The 24,830-nt window shown below is 43.6% G+C and overlaps 2 protein-coding genes and 1 non-coding gene across 8 annotated transcripts; all 3 read right to left on the reverse strand.

Moving 5' to 3' along the window:
- Positions 1 to 210: 210 nt before the first annotated feature.
- On the reverse strand, positions 211 to 7,106 carry nox5 (NADPH oxidase, EF-hand calcium binding domain 5). The gene is made up of 17 exons (XM_057051013.1): positions 6,850 to 7,106; positions 5,842 to 6,041; positions 5,327 to 5,477; positions 5,026 to 5,236; positions 4,641 to 4,881; positions 4,255 to 4,408; positions 3,787 to 3,959; positions 3,284 to 3,466; positions 3,052 to 3,184; positions 2,778 to 2,920; positions 2,501 to 2,701; positions 2,374 to 2,418; positions 1,771 to 1,895; positions 1,532 to 1,616; positions 1,364 to 1,463; positions 1,130 to 1,296; positions 211 to 922 (listed from the first exon to the last, which is right to left on the reverse strand). The coding sequence occupies exons 2-17, from the start codon at positions 5,959 to 5,961 to the stop codon at positions 791 to 793; spliced, it is 2,364 nt and encodes a 787-aa protein (XP_056906993.1). The 5' UTR covers positions 5,962 to 6,041; positions 6,850 to 7,106; the 3' UTR covers positions 211 to 790.
- Positions 7,107 to 7,364: 258 nt separating this feature from the next.
- Positions 7,365 to 16,614, reverse strand: rpgrip1l (RPGRIP1 like). 6 transcript variants are annotated; one of them, XM_057051011.1, is made up of 26 exons: positions 16,326 to 16,602; positions 15,831 to 15,926; positions 15,524 to 15,668; positions 14,845 to 15,152; positions 14,454 to 14,550; positions 14,144 to 14,287; positions 13,743 to 13,848; positions 13,310 to 13,456; positions 12,973 to 13,046; positions 12,716 to 12,855; positions 12,539 to 12,645; positions 12,148 to 12,198; positions 11,880 to 12,038; positions 11,573 to 11,690; positions 10,974 to 11,423; positions 10,712 to 10,854; positions 10,295 to 10,628; positions 9,781 to 10,091; positions 9,567 to 9,659; positions 9,417 to 9,479; positions 9,212 to 9,341; positions 9,013 to 9,107; positions 8,482 to 8,668; positions 8,280 to 8,364; positions 7,840 to 7,973; positions 7,365 to 7,770 (listed from the first exon to the last, which is right to left on the reverse strand). In XM_057051011.1, coding segments are annotated over exons 1-26 (3,858 nt in total). In that variant the 5' UTR covers positions 16,327 to 16,602; the 3' UTR covers positions 7,365 to 7,630. The 6 variants fall into 6 exon arrangements, with proteins under 6 accessions (XP_056906991.1, XP_056906992.1, XP_056906990.1 ...); XM_057051012.1 differs by having other exon boundaries at positions 14,454 to 14,546; positions 14,841 to 15,152; XM_057051010.1 differs by having other exon boundaries at positions 7,365 to 7,973; positions 16,548 to 16,614.
- Positions 16,615 to 19,926: 3,312 nt separating this feature from the next.
- On the reverse strand, positions 19,927 to 19,999 carry trnav-uac (transfer RNA valine (anticodon UAC)). The gene has a single exon. It is a non-coding gene; the product is annotated as a tRNA-Val (tRNA).
- Between the last annotated feature and the right edge of the window lie 4,831 nt (positions 20,000 to 24,830).

The following is a 24,830-nucleotide window of genomic DNA, read 5'->3' on the forward strand; positions in this document are numbered from 1 at the left end:
TCTATCTGATCTTATAAATCAAGATTTATTGGTACTTTAATAAAATAAGACAATCTATAATGTTATATGCTAAGAATAGTTTACAAATAATTACCATAAAAAGGGAATTAAGAATAAGTTATAATATTAAGACATTAAAAGTGAGCTTAAAATACTTATTTTAACGTTTGAAATATTATCAAAGGTTTATGGAAAAAAAAGAGACAGAAAGGGAAAAAAGATGATCATTTTTATTAATTTTGTACATGTTAATATCATATGAAAGTTAAAATTGTAACTCGAATACAAAAAACAACTAAAAGCAGATGGCAGCTTTACAGTTCAGTCAATTGTCATATTTAAAATGTTTTCATCAGTTTTGAGATGCTTGCATGAACAGACAGTGAAGAGCTGTGACTGTATGACAGCATTTCTCCAAATGCACAGATCTCACTGCCATTTCAGCAGAATGATGAAGGTTCTGCAGATTTCAACTTTAGTTGGTTGTTATTCAAATGGGACTTTACTCAAATTGACAAGAAAAAAAGTGGTAGCATACGAAAGACAGTTTTTCAGAGGGTTCCTGAACTGCATTGTGTGAAATGTAAGAAATTAGAATTGACACAAAAGCTGCTACACGAAAGAAAGTACCTGTCACATGATTTAATAAGCCCTCATGAGGTCTACACAGATACTTTGTGATGTCACCAATAACCACACCGGTGCATATATGGTTTAAGAGCAAACACAAGCAGAGAAACATGCATGGACACGCATGTGCACACGCACACACACAGAGCATGAGGCCTGCTCAGAAGTTCTCTTTGTAAAAGTTGAATTTATAGTGTTCGCACTGAGCTTTGATGACTTTGGCCAGAGCAGGAGAACCGCAGTAAAACACGTGGACCTTCCCTTTTTTCTCTTCGGAAACTTTCTGAAACAACTGGTGCACACAGACACACAGACAGACAGCCAGACAGCCGGCCGGCCGGACGGGGACACACACACACACACACACACACACACACACACACCACACACACACACACACACACACACACACACACACACACAATATTAAATATAATGAATACGTATGGGTGATTGTGTACATGTATGAAATGACGGTAAAGCTTTGACATGTTCTCACCTTTCCCCAGTCAGGTCGTCCAGGCTGGGTTCTGGTCCTCATTCCAGTGATGGAATCTCTCTTCTCCTTCTTGGCTAGAAGATCCAGCGCCATCTGCAGGCCGATGGCCTTCATGTCATTCTTGCTGAGCGCTGACGTCATGTACATGTGCATCTCCAGGAAGCGACCTGACAGGCAACAGCAGGTTGTAAAAGTGGATCTCCTCCAGCTCTAACTATGTCTCCTCCACCTCACCTTCTGGTTCCTCATCTGCCTGATCCATCTCCAGTTTGGTCAGTAAACTGACGAACCATTCGAATGACTTCTGGTCTCTGTTGATCCAGATGAAGTCGACCTGTCGGGTTGAAACCTCCTATGTCAACATCTGCTCACACTCCTACATGATGAATGTTGACCTCTTACTTTGCGCAACTTCATGTCACTGTCTTTGAGGTTCTCGCACCAGGAGTAGTTACAGTTAGGGCAGTTCTGCTTCCTCCTGCGGTACCTGCATCAGCCACAGAAGAAACTTGTTATTGTTATTCCTGATCATGAACAGGAGGTCCAGTCCAGGAGGTCTGGCTGTGGACCCACCTCCACCCCACAAAATATATTTGAGCTCACTGCAGCTATCAGAGCTGGTATCACACTGAGAGTCTCACTTGTACATAATGCTCTGCAGGATGGAGGCAAATGGTGTGATGCCGATGCCTGCCCCGATCAGGATGGCATGCTCGGAGGCAAAGATCTGTCTTGTAGGAGTCCCGTATGGTCCATCTACATAACACTGAAATGCGGTACAGAGTCATTGAATGAGCGTCAGAGGTCTTCACAGATTCTTCTGTGTCTGTGTGAGCAGATGTTTCATTTCAGCAAAATCTGCTCAATGTCATATGTCACTGACAAATCTGACACCAAGGAGTGGTTTTCTTGTTTTCCTTCATCTGCTAAAAAAATTAAGACATTTTAAATAAAAAGTTGTTGAGGTGCATTTTGTTGGCAGCATTTCTCAGCTGTGCTTTGGACCTTCGTGGTCATCTAGCCAGGCGATCATTTAGTACCATCTAGTGGTCACTAATGCACACTGCATCTCCTGCTCTTAGACCTGATTCTGCTGGACCCACAAGGAGCTTTTAATCACCCCAAATATGTAAATTGCTATTTGCTTCAGTTGCCAAAGACATGTGATCCAAATAGCGTCTTGGCATGTCTCATTTTAAGGGGGTGGTGTCGATATTTGATACTGAAGGAAATTATTTACTTACCTTGATGTTGCAGAACCTATGATTATCTCCAAACTTTGCAGAAACCTGCAATACAAAGAAGATAAGTTGAAACCTTTGTTTTACTGTAAAAAAGCAACCCTAGCAGACCTTTGATGTGGTCCCTGACCTCTCTGAGCGGAGGAGCCTCTCCTCTCTCTGCTGGACTAAGCTCATCAGGGAGCGGTTCTGGTGGGACCTGAGATTCAGGTGCGGCGGGTGAAACCACATCAGCGCCGGAGCTGCGCTGTTGGTACATCATTAGCGTGACAGCGTCATCTTCATTGAACGCAACTGCTTTGTTAGATTTAGCGGAGCTGAACACTTCGTCCTGCGGGGAAGAGACGCATGTGAGTGTGAACAGTTGTGCAACAGGACAAAGGTGTCTCTGTGTGTCAGTGATGGACCTTGGCCTTCGGTAGCTGTCGGTGCTTCCTCAGGGTCACCGACAGTCTCTTGGTGCTGACTGTCTGTCTATCTAATTGTCTGAAGTACTCGTACAGGCGGTTCGTCCACTGGCCCATGGAGCGGATGTGAAGCCACAGACAGTCTGCAGGTCAGCACAGTGTTAACAATGGCCATAGCACCCAGAGTTGTGTTAAACCTTACAACGCAGAAACCTCAGAGGATCAATAGGTGCTTTCAGACCTATGACCTCCAGTAGCTTCCTCCGGCTGGTACCTGACTGCTCTGGAGCGCTGCTGATGGTGAACGGGTGCCACTCATACTTTGCTATCTCTGGGATGTTGATGTAGACGTAATCTCCAGGTTTGAAATGGAAGAACTGCGGGCGTTTGATCACCAGGTGGGTCACCTGGATACAGACAGACGTAACCTCACAACAGCGCAGTCATTCCGAGGATCTGAGCACCTGACACCCTGATCACTACGAGAATGTGTAGGTCTTTCTCACCTTAGAAGGGAGCAGGTTCACCTCCACAATGTAAAGACCTCCCATTCGAGAAACTGCGATTCCTATGATCTTCTCCAGCAAGAAGACAAAACCAGGACCCACAAACCACTTCCAGAAGTTTGCACAGTGGACCATCAGTAAAGTCCAGACCCACACGTAGGACAAGTGAGACCAGTAAAAGATCTGGTGGAGAAATCAAGTGTTAGTTTTCACAGACCTAGAATATCTGCTGAGTTCATAAATATAACCTAAATCATGAACATCCTATATAAGCAGTTTTCATGGCTGCAGTGAAAATTAACACCCACTAGGGGAAGCAACTAACCAACATTTACTGTGTTCTTTAAACATAGTTTTAAAATTCGCAGCTTTTTAATGTTTGTTTCGACACATAAAAACTGAAAATTTTTCCAAAGATGTTCGAAGCTAAAACAAACGACACGTTCATCCGATAAACACAAATCTCTTTCGTAACGACTGTCAATAAAGCACATAAAACTGACCTCAAAGTGTCCGCTGCGTCGCACGAAGGTGCTGGAGCAGAGCACCATGAGACAGATCATGAACTGCAGGACCACGCCAGTCACGGAGGCCGTCCCCTTCACCCAGCCGATCCCTGGCCGTGTGGTCAGCAGGTACTCCCACAGGGTGAAGCCGCTGCTCTCTGACAGCTGCACTGAAACACACACACACACACACACACACACACACACACACACACACACACATACACACACACATCAGGACCCTTCTTCAACATCAGGACCCACATCTGAGCCACATCAGGGGTTTTGGAACCAGTCCTCAGGAGCCACCGGGTTTTCTGACCTACCAGCTGGACTCTTTCCCCTGGTCTCCACTCGCCTCAGTGAAAGCTGATTACCTGCCTGGGAGGACAGAAAACTCGGCTGGATTTGGGGACACCAGGACTGGGTTCCAGCACCCTTCCTCTACAAGCTGTGATTTTGTACCAAAGTTGAAGATGTGGGCGCTGGTGTGCAGCAGCGTGTAGAACAGGATGGCGTAGCCCACAATCTGGTGCAGCAGGATGTTCTGATCCAGAGGTAAGACCCTGACCACCCAGGTGGCCCTCAGCCAGGTGAGACAGCGCCGCAGCATCAGCACCTGCACACACCACACAAGTTTTTTCAATTGCAGATTTGTTCTCAGCATCTACAAATATTCGTAATTCTACGTATTTTAAACCATTAAAAACACATTTCAGTCAAACTTAAGATCAAATGTCTCTCGTTTCAGTAAGAAACTGAATAATAAAACATTCAGAACATGATGAAAATGGTTTTGAGAGCTGATTTCTTGTCAGTGATGCATTTGTAAAGTGTGCTGAAGCTCCTACCATGATGAAGGTGCAGTTGAAGTTGAGACACTGTCCGCAGCCTTTGGCCACCATGTACCAGCCGCCACCGTAGCTGTGCTGCAGCATGGCATTGACGAAGAGCATCAGGCTGAAGAAGGTGTACATGCACAGGAAGAGCAGCTTCCTGCAGTTGTTGTGCCAGTAGGCGCGCGTCAGATAACGAGGCGTGTGGTTCTGCTTCTTCTGTTCCAGATCGGGAGGCTTCAGCCAGTTGGCAGCACTGGAGAGGATGGAGGAGAGGCCACACCAAAAGAGGACGTCAGCTTCAAACCTTCTGATAAAATTAGTTTTCTACTTTTTTATGTGTAATGAAAAATCTAATTTAATCTTCTTTTTAAAATAACATGTGTCTCTGATGTTCAACCTGATGGTGAGGTTCTCCATGACCTCGGGGAAGCTCTCTAGCTCCGCTTTTAGCTCCTCGAAGGTGATGGCCCCACTCTTGTCTTTGTCTGCGGACTCAAACAGCACCAGCGTCAGGTCGTCCAGTTTCTCCTCTGGCAGAGAGATTGCACTCTCACGTAGACACGACTTCAGAACGATCCGCAGCTCATCGGGGTCAATGGAGCCACTGCCTGAAGACACACAAAGTAACAACCCCAACACCCATATTTACATTATAAGGGGTGTGTGCGCAAAGCACTTGTCCGTGTGTGTCCACTGACCGTCCACATCATAGACCTGGAACAGGAACCTGAGCTTGTCAGTCTCGGAGCCGTGGATCAGCAGGTCCAGAGCCTTCAGCAGCTCGTCCAGGCTGATGGAGCTGCTGCCGTCCGAGTCAAACAGAGCGAAGAAACGTTCGGCGAAGAATGACTGCAGCAGCACAGACACACATTTGCTCATTAGCAATGAATAAGTTTATGTCCATCAATCAGTTTTTCTTAACACCCCCCCACCCCCCACAAACAAAATATAATCATCAGAGGAAGCCGCAGGTGTCAAGCTTGACCATCAGGCAGCGCCATGAAGTGATTTTGTTTTTGATTTAATTTGAAAAATCATAAACTTTTCACAATAACTGCCCGATGTCCCTCCTGTTCACCTGACGGCAGCCATGTTGGTTTGTACTTTCTGAGGCCATCCCCGTTTTCCGCCTCGACATTGATCTTTATTTCAATCATGATTTCTAAATAAAAATCATAGCTAACAGCACTTCGGGCCTGACTGTCTTCATCACCTCTTTGACCTTCAGTGCCCTTTTAAATTCATCGATATCGATCTCTTTGTCCTCTCCGGCGATGCTCTCAAACTGTTTGGTCACCCACTCCAGCCAGCGGGTGTCCTCGTCCAGACTCATGATGACTGGTGCTGCTCCTGCTGCTAAACACACAGCAAAGACTTCCGGTCACCCCCTGGTGGTGGGCTGCAGTAGAGTTGCTGTTGGGTTGGATCACAGCAATAAGAGAAAGTTGTGAATTCCAGACTGCATCACAATACTCTGACATCAATGAAATCTGGATTTTAGAACTGGATTTAACCCTGATAACTCTCTGATCCAGATCCACCGGAATCACATGTGTAAATGCAGCTGATGTGCCAGAATCTAAGAATCTAAGAATCTAAACGAATGAAGGTGAAGAGAAAAGAAGAGCCAAACTGAAGAGTTAAAGAGTTTCTAAAAGCTCTGATGGGCGATGAAGATGAGCTCGCCACGACTCCGTCTGCAGGTGTAAAGAGACAGATGTGAGAAGGTCCTCTGGAGCATCCATGTAAAGGTCAGGACAGGCAGGGTGACATCATCCTTTTGAGGCCGCCGGAATGTTAAACCTTCAGGAACAGCTGAAAACCCTGCAGACACTGTGCTTTATTCCTCCGTCGAGACCCCTGCTGGGGTTTACGTGGGTGCCATGGAGATGTCAGCCGCAGTGATCGACATTGAAAACTAAATCTGATATGACTGTCATTCACATGAGGACGGAGAAGAGAAGCAGCAGAGCGTTCTGATCTGTAGCTCAGCACTGTCAGATTGTTCCAAAAGACAAATTTCTAAAAAAAAACCAAAAAAACCCTACATTTTAAACATTTAAAAAAATACTTTTATTTTACAGCCTGAATAAATAGGAAAAATTGCAACCTCAGCTTGTTGGTTACGTGATTATTTGATCTAAAAATCACCATCAAACACTGAGAACGCAACAAACGATGACATTTTAGTTTAACTTAAAACCGGACTCAGAACTTTTACCTGCTGTTGAAGCTGCTGTCGTCTCCGCTTCCTGTCTGATGTTCCTCTGAGCACCTCTTCCTCCTCCTCCTCGTCTTCAGAGGGTGTCAGCTGGAGGTGACAGACCCCCGCCCACCGAGACAAACGGAGGAGTAGCAGCAGCAAAAATGCAAAGTTCACCTCATGAGACAAATATGAATCCAGCTGTCGGGAGGTTCATGCTTGAAACTGTGATCATTTGGGAATAGGTGGTCCTGTAAACGGGCCCAGGTTTTTGGAATTTCTTGGAGATGTTGCAGGTCGGTAGGATGAGACCGTCCCACACCTCTGTGAACCAAGATCAACACCGGGCTTGCAGAAACAGCCAAAGAAACTGTTTTCTTTCCCCCGGAGCCTCCTGGGCGAAAGAGAAGCTGCTGATGCTTGTTTTCTTACCTGCAACAATCACACGCTTGTATTTTAGTGTTTTAAAGAAAAACTGGATTGAATGTCAAGTAATTCAGCTTTTGGACACTTGAGTGATGATTTTAATGCCGTGACCATAAATAAAACTCTTTATTATAGCAAAATACAACCTCTGATACAGATTTAAGGCACACTGTACAAAGTAAACATTCTGCTGCAGCACAGTGAAACTCAAACCTACAGGTCCATGATTGAAACTCAGAGCTGAAGCAGAATCCAGATGGCTCATTCAAAGAGTTTAAGAATTTAAGCTTTAAAACCACACAGTGGGTGATTTCACTTCATCCTGAGAGGGTGGCTGCTAGATCTGGCTTCCTGTGGACAGGTGATTCCACCTTCATCTCAGTAAAAGCAGAGAAGTGATGGGAGTCTCCTGGTCCTGGTCCTCGTCCTCCATGATGGCCTGCAGCGCCTCCAGACCCTCGACAGTCACAGTTAGTGTGCCGAGCGTCTCACTGCTGTCCGTCACGTCCAGAACTGCAGGAAACAGACAGTAAGTGGCAGCAGAGACTGTCCACCTGTTTGTGTGTGTGCGTGTGTCCCCACTGTTCAGGCTGGTCTCAGTCAGGTCCTGTTGTTGCTCCAGAATATCAGGAATTCTCAGAAAGGCCACTCCGACGTCTTCACACTCCCTGTCCTCCTCTTCTTCAGGAGGCTCGCTCACCACAGTAAAGCGGATTCTACACACACACATTTATTCCTGAGTATTTTGACAGTGACACTGATCAGCAGCACAACAGAACAGTGACGCTGAGGTTGTGATGATCACATTTTTTGGAACAACAGCAACAAAAGACAGAAAAAACAGTGAAGTGCTGCAAGAAAAAAAGGTGTTGTTGATGAACATTGATACAGCTTAACAAAAGGTTAATTAAAGGTTAATAACAGTTAAGCAACAAGCCAGGGGATCCCACAGAGGCCAACTGATGGAGGTTAAACAGTGAGAAGCGTGACATCTTGTTGCTAGGATACATCAGTGGACTCACCGCTCCATCTGAGGGTTCTTTCCCTGCAGTACCGCCCTCAGCAGCTGCCGCCTCGTGCTGTTGTTCTCCGCATCCACAGGAACAACTGAGAGCAGATGACAAATGATTGTGCCTGCTGAGTCCACAGAACTTCTCTCTGCACCAACATCCCAGCACGTTGCCACAGTATCAAGGGTCAGGAGGTGGTCATGTGCAGCCTCACCTTTGCTGTAGTTATAGTTGATGTTTGTGCCCCGGGGTGGTTTGGGCAGGGACAGGGGTGTTTCCTCTGTGTGCAGATCTAAGAGGGAGTACTCCACAAACAGACGGGCCACGCTGCTGTCCTGGGCCACTCGACCCTCTGGCACAAGGCTAAGAGACAGGATCTCCACGCGCATCCGCTCTGAGGGCTGAGGAGAAACACGAGTTACTGATGTTTATGTGCACCAGGGATCAGGGATTTCCTGGATTTAGAGGATATATTGTACACTCATGCTAGCAGCTGTTGACTGAAAACTGCTAAATGATGATTAGATGAGGTGAGGACTTTCAGCATAATTGACAATAAGGGAGAAATTCTGCCCATTGTCAGTTGGTGCTGAGTGTCCAGACATGACTCTGACCTATACAGGAAAACTCTGATATGAGACACACCAAAAAACACTGTTCAATCAAAACATGGCTGCAGGACAGAATAAACAGTCTCTCACTGAGCTGACTTCCAGCCAAAGACTAGAGGAGGTTAAACACCGACCTTCCTCCCTGTGGTCTGAGCCTGAACGATGCAGTCATCACTGTCGGACTCAGTCGATTCCCCCTGATCCTCTTTGGCTGGCGGGACAACAACATCTGGAGTGGATAAGAAAGAAAACAAAAGCTCAGACCGTGAGAAGGAAAATTCAAACCAGCATCTGAAAAGATCCCCTTCTTTGGGATAAACTAAACGTATTTACCTTCCACGATCTCCTCAGAGAGTTCAGAGTCATCAGACTGGCAGCTGGTGGAGACCAGCTGTCCCTCAGAGAACTGAGACTCTTCGTCCTTTTCTTCTTCTGTGCTTTGAGATGCTGGACTCAAAACATCCTGTTTCACAAAAGGAGATCCAAGCATCAGTAAACTGTATCTTTGCATCACGTTGTGTGGAGAACAAAGATTTACTTTGACAATATGTGATGGACTCATCTGTGTCTTCTCCACTGAGACACCTCTTAAGCTCTCAGCCTGCAAAAACAAAAGTTAGATTAACTTTCATTACATTCGGAAAGATTCCTGCTACTAGTTTACTTTAAGAACAAAAATTGGTCACACCTGCTGGGTGTTGTCTGTGATGCTGGCATCTACAAACGTGACCTTTTTGACCTCCTTTAGGTGTGTCTTCTGTCTGGGTTTAGGCAGAGGAACCTGATTGTGAAAAAGCAGCCAGATTGAGACTGAAAAATGGTTTTAAAGTATTAAGTATTCTTGGTCCCACACAGATTAAACTTCTGATTGTTGAGCTATTTTCCAGTCTGTATCTGATGACCTGACATGCAGCTCTATCGGGCTGAGACGTCGCGTTGACAGCGTCTCCGTTGGCCCGCTCCTCTTCTTGGGTCTCATCTTTCTCCTCATCCTGCCAAGGGTGAAGCACCTCTTTTTCTTGTTCCACTTCCTCTTTCCTACCGCCTGTCAGTAAGAAAGTACTGCCCGGCAGAAAGTACTGCCCGTCTTTGGTGGTGCTGATGGAGGACGATGGAAGGAAGTAGTTTTCAGTTTTGTAAGTGGATTTCCATTTCAGCATCACTTCGATATGTCCAGCAGGGTGTCCAGAGTCATCGGTCAGCTCAAACACACCTGAAGGACAAACAAGACAAGACAACAAGCAGAGACATCAAACTACCGGTAAATCAGCCGAATCAGCATCTGCATCACTAACATAAACTGCTGAGTTGCAGTTTCATGGAAGCAAAATATTAAATGCACAATAAAGAGAAAGCAAGTCTGCAAAGAAGCTAAAGATAAAGAAGCTAAAGCTAAAGATCTGAGTGATCCCTCACCAGTGATCTCCTGATCTTGAGCCAGTGGCAGCAGAGGTATTCTGACCTTCCCCATGTAACTGTCCAACTCCTGCTCTTTGAAGTCAAACACGTAGAACTGAATGAGCTCTTGCCTCAGGTACTGATCCAGCTCTGTGTCCATGCAGACACTGTAGGACTTGGTGTCACTGAAATGCGGCTGGAAGCTGCCATGGACAGTGGCAGTGGGGTAGTCGGGGAACTTAAAGAACCTGAAGACCACATATGGGCTTGGCTCCTGTGACCCCCTAGGCTTCAGATCTCTGCATCTTTGCACGGTGATGTGAAGCTCATTCCACCTGCTGCTGGACAGCTGCTACAGTGCAAACAAAGGGTTAAGAACCTACAGGCAGGTTTGACCTCATAACAATGCCGCAGAGTGAATGTTTGTTCAGCAACCTGTGTGTCTTGGCTCAGAGCAGAGTGGATGTAGTCCACAGCCTTCACCTTCTCTTTATAGAGATGGATGGTTTCAGTCATGGGAAGCTTCAACCTGAACCAGTAATGCAGGGAACCGAAGGCAGGAACCTCATTGGACATGCCTGATAACACAAAAGGAGAAAAACCATGGAGAAAAACAAACACGTAGCGCTACTGAAGTCAGGAAAAGGAAAAAAGTCACATTTATAGACTGCTGTTCCAATAATCATGTTCAACTTACCAACCAGCGGCACACTGCCCTGAACTTTTCCTTCGTGCTCTAGAAGCTGCTGCAGTCGGAGCTGAGAAGCTGCCACCGTCCTCCAGTTACAACCCACCAGCTTCTGATGAAGCTCCACTGTGACGGAGTGTCTGTGGACGTACTCAAGGAAGTCGTTGTCCATGTTAACGATGTATTTGGATGTGAAGCCATATTTGGGTTCGTCTCCCATCACCAACGGGGTGCAGTGCATTTCAAACTTATAGAAGGTGTATGTACAAAAAGTGGAGGGTTCACATTCGCCCAAGAGCTCCATTGCTGATGGCGACAGTGTGGCACCAATGATATGGAGCTCAAGAAGGTTTTCTCCATGCTCCAGGTGAACAGTTTCCTCGTCTGCCTCATGTTCTCCAGTGACCTCTGCTTGAAAGGTGTACATTTTTGCACCATAGGCGATCTCTCTGAGCTGAGCTGAAGAAATGAAGAAAATAAAGTCAAATTTCAATGAAGTTAAAAAATGAAGGTGATATCACTAGCTTTATATCTAACAGCACTTTTGTCTATTTAAGGGACTGAGGGAACGTGAGCACCAGGCTGAACCTTGATAAAAACATGCTAACCTTCCAGTTTGTTGATTTTTGCTGCCCTTGCATCCAGTAGTTGCGTCTGCTGCTCCAGCGTCTGCCTGTACCTTGCTTGGTCACTGTTCATCTTCTTTGACAGCTGCTCAAGCTCCAGCTGGTTAATGACAGAAATAACAACTGAGTCTCTTTACACATCCAGATATGTGGAGCCCTCATACAGAGGACTTGAGAAGTAGAAAATGACTTGATCTACATTCAGCCAGTCACAATAGCTTTAAATAACAGTGCCTGTTTGAATCATGTACGCAGAACAGTGTGTGCTCATGCAGTTGAAGCTCTCCACCTTGTAGTCGTTGCAGATGTTGCTCTCCATGTTCAGGATTTTTCTGGTCTTCTGGAGCTCCTGGATGGTCTCAGCATGAGCAGCTTTCAGCTCTCTCAAGCTATTTGTGTCCTCCTCCACCTCTGTTAAAAACCCCATCTTCTTCTGAGCCTTCTCCTTCTGTGGAAGCAACAGTTTACACTTTAAAAGACACGAGACAGAATCATGCTGACAGATCCCTGATGGACCAGGTTTTGTGCTGATGCCCCTCATGCATACATCCACTCACCTTAATAAGCAGCAGCGCCTCAGTCAGTTCAGCTGCACTGAATTCACCTTCCTACAAACAACAAAGGTTCCATCACTTGGTCCACACATGCAGGAACCTAATTAGCCAAAATAACAGCACCTCCAATAAGCAGACACGTCATGTCTTGTGTCTGAAGTCAGCTCACATTAAAACGCCACACCATGAACAGCGAAGGCTGCAGAAGGCGAATAAAGAATTTTTTGTTTTATTTTATCTGTTTACAAAAGGTTTTAGACTATTAGTGGTTTGGGGCCATGTTGGTTGACATATATGAGCTCCCAGGATCCTGGTTTATAAATCTCTCTGCAGCAGAACTCAACCCTTTGTGTGGATGATAATTGAGCTCCTCAGACTGTCTCTGTCACCTTACCCTGGAGTACAGCTTTAAACGACTGTTCAGCTCCTCCAGCTGCAGTTGCTTCTCCAGACAGTCAATCTTGAGTTTTTTCATTTCTTCTGTCAGCCTCTCTTTGGCCTCTGCAAAAATATTTTACCCAGTCATGCTTAAAGCTCTTCTGTTATCACGCAGGGGAAAAAGCAGGAGAACCTTGTTCAGCTTTGATCCTGTCAAGAATCTCATTTTTGTCCACAAGATCAGCCTGCAATGCTCTCTCTAGCTGGGAAATCTGCACTCTCAACTGTTGCTCCTGGATCTGCCACTTCTGTTCCCGAGACACGTCGAAGGCACTGAAACGCAAACACACTCAATAATGCTAACAGGTCAACATATTTCACAAAGGCTGAAGTGAGCAGAGATGTTCTAAAACATCTAAGCAGGAGCTCTAACATGTGACCGATCCAAACCTGTTGAGAAGTTTGGCATTGCTCTCCTTCAGCAGGTCCCTCTCTTGTTCTACATCATTGAGCTGCTCCTGTAGCTGCAGAAAAACACAATGTATGACAGAGTAAAGTCCTGTGACACTGTTCGCTCATAAAATAACTCACAATGACAACAATCAAGCACATTCATCCACCAAAGATGCAGTTTCAGGAGCCATTTTTGGTTTAGCATCATTCTTAAGGGCACAATCACTTGTGACCTGCAAAGGCCCACGACCAACCATGCAAGCTTCTTATCTGAATACTCGTGAATACTCGGGTTAGAAGCCCCCCCCACAATGCGTAATATCTACATATTCACCTGCTGTGCCCTGATGTTGGCCACATTTGAGAGCTGCAGTTGATCTGCCAACTCCAGATTCTTCTGCTTTTCACTCTTCAGCTGAGCCAGCAGCTCATCCGCCTGTCCCACTGCTGCATCATAACTGGCCTTTAATGTCTTCTGACTCTGCAAATCAATATTTGAACAGACACTGTATGGGAGGATAACTGCCAATATCCTTGGAACACAGAGCAAACAGCCCCACATATGCAATTCAGTGTGCACAACTTTAGACAAACTGTTTTATTCTGTTTGACTGATTAAAAATATGTTAAAATGTATAAAACAATAACTAAATGAGATTTTTTTTTTCATCTGTAGGGTTAAAAAACTGACATAAAGCCACAATTAAACCTCACAGCCCTATAGGCGGTGAACAAGTTTAGTGGGAGTGGAAACAGAAGCTTCTCACCTCCTGTAATTGTAAGAATCGAGCTTCCATCTCAGTCACAGTGTTGGATCTGTCAGCTAGCTGCTTCTGTAGTTTGATCAGGGTCACATTGCTGTCCACATGTGACCTGAGACATCATAGATGACTGTTACTGAGTGATCACATCTCTTAATTACCTCTGGTTCCCGAATCTCCATCAAAATGTTCACTAGAACCCAATTACACCTTCACCCTGAAATGATATAGTACACCAACAACCACCTCCTGAGGAAAATACTGGATGGAAGCCTGATAAAACCCAATAATGTCCCGCAACTGTGTTTCCATTAGCCATCTGGCATAGAGTTGTGGGAGAATAAAGGAGAGTTAACATTAATGTTGTTGTGGGAGATCATCCATAATAGAAACAGCAAATCTGGCACCTGACTTTAGAGGTCCGTTGCTGTCGAATCAGCAGAAGTTTCTCCTCATAATCAGCCTCCTTTTTCCGCAGCTCTTCCTGCAGTAGTGCCAAGGCTCTCTCCATCTCCTTCATGTTATTCTGCTGTAGCTCATTAACATTTTCCCTGGTCAACAAACAGCACAGATGAGTTAACGGTGTTGTCACACTAAAAACAAATTGTTTAACAATATTTTGATATAAAAAACAAGGACTGAAAGAAACAGAGGTGTAAAATGTCTATTGCTTCATTATAAAATGTTGAAAATGGTGAACAGTACAACAGTACTGACAGGCTGCGGATTTCAGCCCGTGCCTCCTCGAGCAGGCTGTGTCCAAACCGAGGTAGAAGACCAGCTGAAGGTTTCCCTCCTTCCAATCTCCAGCTACCTGCAATTCGTAAACCAAATTAACTAAGGCCACCTTTTAACAGGGATCGAAGTGTGATTAATTTCTCTAGTAATGTTGTACACCTTTTTATTAATGAGCACATCAAGTTTAATAATCCTCCATTAAAAACTACATCTCACATTTTAGAATTGCTTTTTTCTTGAAGCAGTTCCATAGGAACACTCCCACTTAAAATAACAGGAAAACCACATGCATTTATTTATAGATTATGATGTCATTGATTTCTACTAAGTTTAACGGAAGTTATCCATTGAGTTTGTGTTTACAACGTACATTTGGGCCGAGAACCAGAGGAAGCGTCATCGTGCAGCTTCTTCAGTCCAGAATTAACGCGAGACTGGATGTGACCATAAGGTGGTGCCCTTCTGCTTTGCAAACTCAGGAGTTGCTGTCTGGACGCGTGGTGGCGCTGTTTTAGCACCTCATTCTGCTTCTGCAGCGTCTGCACTTTCTCCTGGAGCTCTTCCACCATCTCCTCCATTTCCAGATCCCTCACCTTGGACACCGGCTGGCCTCTACCCGCTACCAGCTGCTCTAAACGACCCCGGTCCTTCACCATCTTCATCAACTTTGTACCGAGTCTAAATAGCGAGAAAGAAAAAAGTTGAGTGAGGGTAATCATGTCATGGCCAGCAGTACATCAACCACTGGAAAATAAGTTCTAAATCAAGCTCATTGGCTACTGGGGCAGTTTTTAAAGAATGCTTTAGTCTCCACTTTGTGTGGGCAATTAAACTGGAATTGCAACAAAAAAGTTTTTTGTGATTATTTGTCTCATTAAATTATTGAATTTAAGAAAAATGATTACCGCATTTGAAATGTCACTGATAGAAACTCAAGCAACACAAATTACAATGCAAAGTAATGAAATAATCATCTGTCACTTAAGCCGTCATAACTTGAAAAATATTCACTGGTGAAAACCTCTTAATATGTGGTTTGCATGTCTCACTTTTTGATTTTCTCATCCTGTATGTTAGCATGCTCTTTGAGGTGCACATTCTCCTCCTGCAGGTACAAGAACCTATCCTCCAGCTCCTCCCTGGACACCCGTGAGACATCCTGACGGCTCCGAGCATTCTGAAGCACTGGTGGATCTGTCACCAACAAGGACACGGTCAAAGGATGCTGCTGTTTAAAGGCAGAGGTTAATGCATAATTGGCAACACATTCAATCATTCAGGTCTTCAAATCCTTTTTTGGACAATAGAGAATATTAAACACTGAATGTTAACATGGTTAGTGACAGTATGTAGAACCTGGCTGTAGTCTTGCTTGCAGTGTGGACATAGGAACCGCGGTGTCTCTGACTGGGACATCTGCTGCAGTCTCATCGTGGTTGGACATACTTAACACTGAAAATGAAACAAGTTAAATTCAATTTAAACCATTTTAAATTGCGGCACCTACTGATAAAATACATTTAGCATGTGACAAGGGGTTTGTTTTATTAATTAGAAGTGGTCCCCACAGCAAAGGCGGTCATTCGGTTTAATGTTCTAAAAGCTGCACATACACATAAGGTAATCATGTCACATATTTAAAGAACGCGTCTAACATACGACCTGGTGGTTGTATGGTATATAACCTCTGTTGTGACACACCTTTCAAAGTTTTAATGAGTTTACGTCTGTTAGCATTGCTAGCTTCTAGCTGACGTCTGTATTTCTGGAGAAGCTAAATCATTTTGTACTAAGAGCACGATCCAGCCGCATTAAAATGCATTCACAGATTCAAAACTGAGCACTTCTTACTGTATATAGTGGCTTCGTCAAGTCCCGAATGGCGGTTGCTAATGAAAACAGTTCCATGTTGCTATAGCCATTTTTCATCAGGCTAACATTAAAGCGAATTCAAAACACTTCGTATGTAACCGGCAGTTAAAGTGAGTATTTATGACTTCAATGACTGACCGCGGTTTTCTTTCCCATAAATCAAATTGTGTTGTCGTTTTTATTTGTATATTGGACGCCTACCTGAAACAAAATCGGCTATAAAGGAAGAATCCCCTAGCAACTGTCGTCAACTCAGGGCGTGACGGATTCTGGGAAGCGTAGTTTTCTACTACTATCTACTACTATCAAAAATTGAGAATCAACGAAAAGACATTGTATTGCCTTAAGTATTAGATCTATATTTATTTCATCATAGTTTTGTGGGAAGGGAATAGCAACTTATTGAAAATTTCAAAAGAAAATAATGCAGAATTGTTTAGATCAAATTGATAATGAGTTGCACATTTCTGTTATTTCTGGGAAGGAAGTACAAACTTAAACTGATATTTCATTTAAGGAAAGTGACACTGTTATCACGAGAAAATAATTTTAAAGACATTCGTATGAAAGACCATTTTTAACCCTTTTGACACTTTTTTAAAGTGGGAACCATAATTTTTACCCCATGGTAAAATATTTAATTGATATTAACTTAGAAATCAGCAACAGTAAATTATAAATGTGGCTCACAGTTTTTTCACTGCAGCTCTCTCTTGTACATCTCCTGAGTACATCCATCAGTTCTGTTCCAGCTATTCTCCACTATCTTTTACCCATGGCAAACTTTGCAAAGACACTGGGCCAATTTGAGGACTTAGTCTGACCTGTCTTTACATGTCGGCCTATTTATAAGCAGTGTGGTGCTGTACATACATTCATCACAAGCAGCTCGACAGGCGCTGTCAGAGGCCTGCTTTTCATGAATTGGCAATGGGTCTCATTTAGTAGCCTGAGATGAATGTGCTGGCTGGACCGGATGAGTTCAGTCTACATGTCAGACTCACCGGGCCGTGACAGTCTCCCATCACTGCGGCTTCTTCCAGCCATGACCTTTGAACCCCCAGTGTTTTGTACAGGCCAGTTTAGCACACTCTTAGAAATAATGGTGCAATCGGCAATATGGCATGTTGTTAACGTGGTGATAAGCATGACGATAGTTATCATCCTTGTATTGTAGCTGTTTAGTTCAGAACTCAGACTTGTTTAATATTAATTTATTAAATGCCTGCTGTGAAATCTTTACAGCCAATTTTATCAAACCAGACAGGAAATGATTATTGTGGATGTGTCTTTACAACCAATGGATGATTCTAACCGGTATTTCTGTTTAGGAGAGTTTGATCCGGGGAAGCCAGCAGCCTCTCAGAAAGTCAGGCTGTCATTGAATCCATGATGTCTGTCGACCTTTTCTTCAACAGGCCGTACTTGTCTCCAGGCAGCAACTGTCAAGTGCAGGATCAGGAGAGCGTGGAGTGTGTTACCTTCACACACCCCTACCTTTCATTGTAATATAGGCAGATTTCCCCTCTACCCCCTCCAGCAATGTCAAGTTTTTATCCAAACGACAGCTCAGAGACAGTGAACAATGGAAGCAGGAGAGGTTTGTTTTAACCATCTGCAAAGGGAGAGACCTTCCACAGAGATCTGCCAGCAGAACATGTCAAGAAAATTAAGAAAAGAATAGCAATAAAGGTAGTAGCTCTAGTCATAATCATGCTAGTATTGATCCAGTGTTTCAGAGAACAGTGACTTGGGCAGATGAGGAGAAGACATGAATTGACTGGAAATGTGTTTTTCACACACACACACACACACACACACACACACACACCACACACACACACACACACACACACACACACACACACACACATTCAAGCTGTCAGTGGCTCGGCTCATTCGGATAGTTATTTGCTATTCAGTCATTTGCTATTCAGTCATTCTTTCCCTCAGCATAGCTGTTTTCCTCAGGGGGCGTTATAGCGTTACCTTGAGGGCATCAACATAAAATGCTGGGAAAAGATATTGATATGAGGAAGAAGTTAGTAAAAGCAGCTCTTCTCGGCAGAGTGTATTTTAACTTTAGATCAACTTATCAATAAGCAACTTTTGATATTCAAGTTCATGGATTTATGTTTTAAGAATAATTTTAAATTCTTCCACATTGCATTATTGACCCGGCTAACTTTTATAATGAATAAAATCAGATTTTTTATTTGATGGAAAGTTGAAGCAAGTTAGACTAAAAATGTGTGTATGAATGAATGTGTATCACACCTTCCTCTCAGCTAATTAACTACAAGTTAACAACATTCTGAGAGCCTTTATGACCCCCTTCAGGAACCTTAAAGGAGTTCACACAGTTTTAGGGGCTGATCAATCAATGGACACTAATGTTATCATCATTAAAATGTTTCACCTTTATTGTCAGATTTTTGAGCAGAACATGTTGTATAAAAAAAGCCAACATTGGAGGCTCTGAGACATGTATTATCAGTCCTGGTTGGACTGCAAGCAGCAACACGTCACCTTTTATCCATCTAGAACCAAACCATTTGCAGAATTCACATTTCTTTTTTTCTGTTGTGTTCAGAAATGGTGGCGTCAGAGCTTGCACCACTGGGTGGAGCCTCTGATTACTGATGTTGTTAGAAGACAGGATCAGAATTTCTGCTCCTCCTCCCACAAATGATGGCATCTTTACCATGTTGTGGTAACGAGAAGACCAACTTACTTCTGTCCGAGATGAGTTGTTTGCTATTTGGCCCTGTTTAGAATTATTCACTGAATCTTGTCTGGCGATATTGTTGCAGATGTAATTAGACATTTCCAGGCAGCAACAAACATGACATTTTGGACACATAGAAAAATAAGCATTATTCTCTTTATTTAATATATCCATGTTTAAAGGTCATTAAAAACGTACAAGCTCCAAGCGTAGTATTAACATAAGTGATGAGGATGGTTTTAGCTGTTAAAGGTAAATTAAACACTACATTGAGGTTCATATTGAATTGTGAGCCTGAATATGAGAGAAACATTTTTAAACTTTTAAACACCCTCACTGAGATCAAATAGCAGAAATAAAGTCACTTACTAATTGCTGTAGGCATCGGTTGTTATATTCATATTGTTATAGTCATGCTGCAGAGCTTCCTCAGGAGCGATTCTCTAACTGGGCTTGTAGCAGAATATTTTTTTTAAGAGGTCCTGAAGAGCCATGCGGTCCTTCATTATAAGTTCCTCAGCTGGTGGGTCGAGCTGCAGAGGGAAACAGAGAATAAGTACAGACAGTGGCAGTCATATCTGCTGCCTGGCCTGTAAAGCTTCACAGAGATTTATTGGACACAGAACATTCCTTTATTCAGAATCTCCTGCACAACAAACTGAGACCTTTTGCTGTCTAACACGTCACCAATTTCAACTGTGGAGAGACCATGAACATGGAGAGCATACAACACCGAGCGTACAACTCAACCATCAACTGTGTCCCGGTAATAATGCTGAGATGGACTACTCCCGTCCTGGAACCTACAGGACGACTGTGGAGATTACCACATCAGGGAAATTCACAAAAGGCTAGCTCCACTGGGGCTCGAACCCAGGACCGCCTGCGTGTAAAGCAGACGTGATAACCGCTACACTATGAAACCAGATATAAAACTGCAGGAAAAAATCTGAGGAGGCTATACTGCCGTCTACATCATGTGACCTGCCTGAATCACATCTTAAATATAAAAGTTGCCTGATTGGTGAGGAATCACTGCAATTCTTCACTGGGGATTCTATGTCAACTCCCTCCTGCAACAATCCTGCCTCAGAAGATTTGCTCTCTTTGTCTGTTGAAGACATGTCTTCTTCCTCTGCGTGTTTCTCCTTGATGATGGTCTTTTTAAATCTCCCAACATCCATCCATGGACAAACCATCCATTCACGTTTAAATTCACACAAGATCATCACAAATACTCATCTCGCTGTTGAAAACATTTGGTTTTAAATCCACTAAAATGAGGCATTTATACTGTAGTCTAATATTTGATGGGCTTAGGTGTGTTTTACTGCCGTCAATGTCATGTGCTGAGCTCAGTGTCCTATGATGAACGTCTGTTCATCATAAACAATCGGTGTGTTTCTACCCTACTCCAACCTGCACTGATACATCAACATGTAGGAAGACAGATCAGTATCCTTCCTTGTCATACAGTTGCTGACTGGTTAAAATGAATCGATAGCGATATCGAGGAGAGTGTAACAGTTGTCACATAGCTGTTTTGAATCACAGCTCCATTGACCTTTGATCACTGAAACCATTGATCATTCTAAACTTTGATCATTAGAGCCTGTGAGCCAAGAAGTCGCTGAAGAACAGATACTGTTGTTGTATTGTTGCCCTCCTCCCCCACTTACCCCCACCCCTCACCACCCAGGAGTCCCCTACAATCCACCTCTCTCCCTTCCCATGTGTGTGTGTGTGTGCAGAGATGCAGGCAGACGTCCTTTAATTATGCCGCGAGGCCTCATTTGACCTCTGCTTATAAGGTTTAATCATCAGAAATTGGACTGATGGAACGACTCTGATGAGGTTCAGCCGCCACTCACATGTGGCATGACAGTGTGGAGGCAGCGCAGTGGCCCGCCTGCTCCCTTACTTAATGTTTGTTTGAAGATGGAGATCCTTGTCTTTACATCCCCACCTCTCCCAGTATAACCAGTCCATTTATCCTCTCATTAATAATTATTAGTTCAGTAAAGTTGGTGAGGTTTAGGATTCTGACTCCATAAATGAGCTCAGACCTCCTTGTCTGCTGGATCATCTGCTCAGCAGGACTAGCAGAACCAGCAGAACCAGTCCAATTTGGCCCAGCAGGTGGGGGTTGAGTGAGATGTGGGCATCTGAGTGTCTCAGAAGGAGCGCGGTGACATAAATGGGTCATTGTAGTCAGTGCCTGGGAGCAAAGACTCCTTGGATCATGTGAGAGGAATGTTTGGAGATCAGGATGGAAGACCACGTTTGGATCTTTCCAAAAGACGCCTTCTGTCATTTCCAGGAGTTTTATTTTCCTTTTCAAGATTGGAGATGGAGTCAGCGTTTTTTTCTTTTTTCCAACTTTAATCGTCCTTTAAGCACTGAGTCGAACTCTTCAAAGAGACGCTGCTTCTAAAACAATGTTTAATCTCAGCCCCTGGGGACTGGGGGTGGGTGGTGGGGGGTGGTTAGTGGAAGACGAGGGTGTCAATTACCAGGAACTGAAAAATACACTTCAAAAATGGAGCCGATTAAACTTTGAAATCTTTAAAATGCTCCCTGCTGAATTGTCTCCTCTGTGGAAAAGGTTTCATTCTGCATCAGGAGCAGTGACACACGGTGTTTGTTTACTGCTGGTCTGCTGTCAGCGCCGTCATACACCGTAAAAAAAAAACTCTGAGTGAGTCTGCCACAGGATCAGCTTCAGTTTCCAGCCGCTGCTCAAAAAAATGTCGCTTTATAAAGCTGATTTCCTTCACTTTTAGGTGATTTGTGTCCTTGTCTAAGCAGAGCAGAAACTCCAGAGCCTGAAGAGCTGAGACAATCATGACTATCAGCCATGGCTGAAGTTCAGTAGACGTGTGTTTATCCATACAATAATACTCATAATGGTAAATTGAATAAAAATGCAGACTCGGGGTCTTTTGTTTTACTGTTTCCAAATAAGAGTCTTTGTCTTCCCTGTCCTGATATCTCTTTTCTCCTCCTCCGGTGTCTCTAAATCATAAAGTTGCTGTATTACATTCAGATTATTACATTCACTAGCTCTAATTATTTTGATCCTTATCAGGATCTTATAATGAAGGAGAAAATATTCTGCTCTCATGAAGCAACTTGATCACTTCAGCTCAATAGCAGGAGTTCATAGATGTGCTGCTGAAGCTTCCTGGTCAGCGTCCCAGGATGAAGGTCATGTTAGAACGCTTCCATCATCACTGACATCAGCGCTGAGTGCAGAACGTGAACATTTACGTCTGAATCCCAGCTGCATTTGGCAGCATCTTCATGCTAAAACGTACACACTGGCTCAACTTCAGCTGTCCTCCAAATGGGTGTTGACACCCTGAAGAGGCATCTTACATCAATCTGTAACTGGTTCTGATGACAAACTACACGGTTGGAAGGCCATGAAATCTCCACTCAATTAATTAAAGCACACCAGGTTTCGGCCCACCAGCCGCCAGCAGCACTGAGCAGCCGCCGCTGAACAAGTCAGAGATTGAGTCTGTAGGTGCACGGGAAGAGTGTGTGAGTGTGCACGTGTGTCTGCATTGGTGTTGATGGACCGGGGAGCTGGTGCAGGTAATTAACTCACTTAAATGTTCTCACACAGACACAGACACACAGACACAGACACACACACACACACATTCCTATCTTTCACAGACATGATAAATTACCCAGCTCCCTACCATAACCATCCAAACTCCCTGACCTAAACTCATTTCTAATCTCAACCTTGAAACCAGGTCCTAACCCTTCTTTAAAAACATTCCTTTAAAATTGTGGCGTCCCTGTTCACACACATGGCCCAGCTTTGCCGGTAGAATGAAGATTTTTGTAAACATAGTAAATGTGAGAGAAAACACACACACACACCCACTCTCTCTCGCTGTCTCTCTCTCTCTCTCTCTCACACACACACACACACACCACACACACACACAAATATCAAAATCATGATTTTAGACATATTGACAAACATGTTTTGTCAGTTTACAGAGAAATAACTAGTTTTTTAATTCCTGTTTAACAGTTGGCTGCATTTTCGCTTCCTTAGCTCAGTCTTTCCTGTTAATTCAGAAAAAAAGTAAAGTGTGAAGGTGACCATGTGATTAAGGATTTGCTGTTTTTATAAACACACATGACTAAAGTTTATCTGTTCTGATCACGGCATGTTGGATTTTTGACTCTTCACCCAAATGAAGGATTAAATCAGAGATTTGAGCATTTTTTTGTGAGGCAGAGACACGTTGACCATCTTTCTTTACGTTGCTAATCTAACTGACATCTAGCCTGACATCTGTCAATATTTTAATTTATTTTAGTTTTAAACTTCCTCGTGATCTTTTCTCTTCTGTTTTTTTTTTACTCATCCATCCTGGTTTTATTTTTTCTATAGCCAAATGACTCGTCTTGAAATGAAACTGTGTCTTCACTCGTCCTTGTCTTCTGGTCTTAAACTCCTTAACAGAGGAGACAAACAACTTCATTTCTTGTTTATTTCACACTTAAATCCCGTCCGGCTTCTCTGCTCGTAATTAAAATGCGAGACTACTGCAGCTTTACTACTGCTTTGATAAGAGCTATCAGTTTGGAGTTACTTTGGCTATTGATTTGATTAAGAGGCTTATACATTGTTTAATGAGTTTTCCACTTCACTGCGCTCCTTCTAATCAGGCTCTCTGCCAGGTTGTGGGGCCCCCCTCTCGCTCTCTCTGCACTCCTTTTTGTCTTGGTGTCTCTCGCCCTGCACAGCTTGGGAACTGATGGAGCGCTGAACATCCCAGAGACTCAAGTTCTTATGCAGTGAACTTGCATCATTGTCCCGGGATTTGTCATTTAAGAAAGTTCCAATTCTGCGTTAATGAAAATGTATCCTACTGACACATAAATAACTCGTAAACCTTTGAAGTGCAAAACCAGCAGAACAGGAACCAGTAAAACTGGTGTACTGTCTCACATTAAACACAAACACATTAGAGACACATTCTCAAAATTCCAACAGGAGTGATGTTATTGATCAAGCATTTTTCCATTTTTGTTCATAAAAGACTTCGATATCTTTCTAGCATATATGTGGTACATATGCCAGGACACCAGGTGGCACTGTGTTTCTTCTACAGCCTGATGCAAATATGAGTAAAATGAGTTCTTAATAAGTCCAAGTCAAACATGGGCAATGATAACCACCGGTCAGTCAGTCAGGAGGAGGAGCTATCTTGGGCATTTTAATACATTATTAAAAATGCTTTATTTGTTTTGTTTCTGCTGTTTCAGTCCTAAATCTGTAACTCACTTTGAAACACATTGAAAGGATAAAATGTTCAGCATTTTGGTGTGATATCCTTAAAGTTGCTAGTGTTCCTGATTGAGTGATTCATCATCTGATTTCTCTACAGAACTGTCTTTACTAACATCATTTTAATCTTTTTCCAATTTAAATTGAGAATTTTTAAAAGCCAGAAACGGCACTATTTAGGGCTGGGTTCAAAGGTCATGTGACCATGATTGGGGAAATATCAGGTCTATAAGGGATCACCTGTGAAGGAAAGTATGAAAGTGTTTTGTGGGACTATATGAAGGGTGGGCATCGCTCATCTCCGCCATGATTGACAGTTATTGCGGCATCATTCGGCCTCCTTCAGTGGCACACTGTCACTGTCAGTGTGATAGCAGACAGAAAAATATGTCATAAATCATGGTGAGCAGGCATGCGGCGGGCTCCTAGGGCTCTC

Source organism: Takifugu flavidus, chromosome 13 (genome assembly GCF_003711565.1).
Source record: "Takifugu flavidus isolate HTHZ2018 chromosome 13, ASM371156v2, whole genome shotgun sequence".
Lineage (NCBI taxonomy): Eukaryota > Metazoa > Chordata > Actinopteri > Tetraodontiformes > Tetraodontidae > Takifugu > Takifugu flavidus.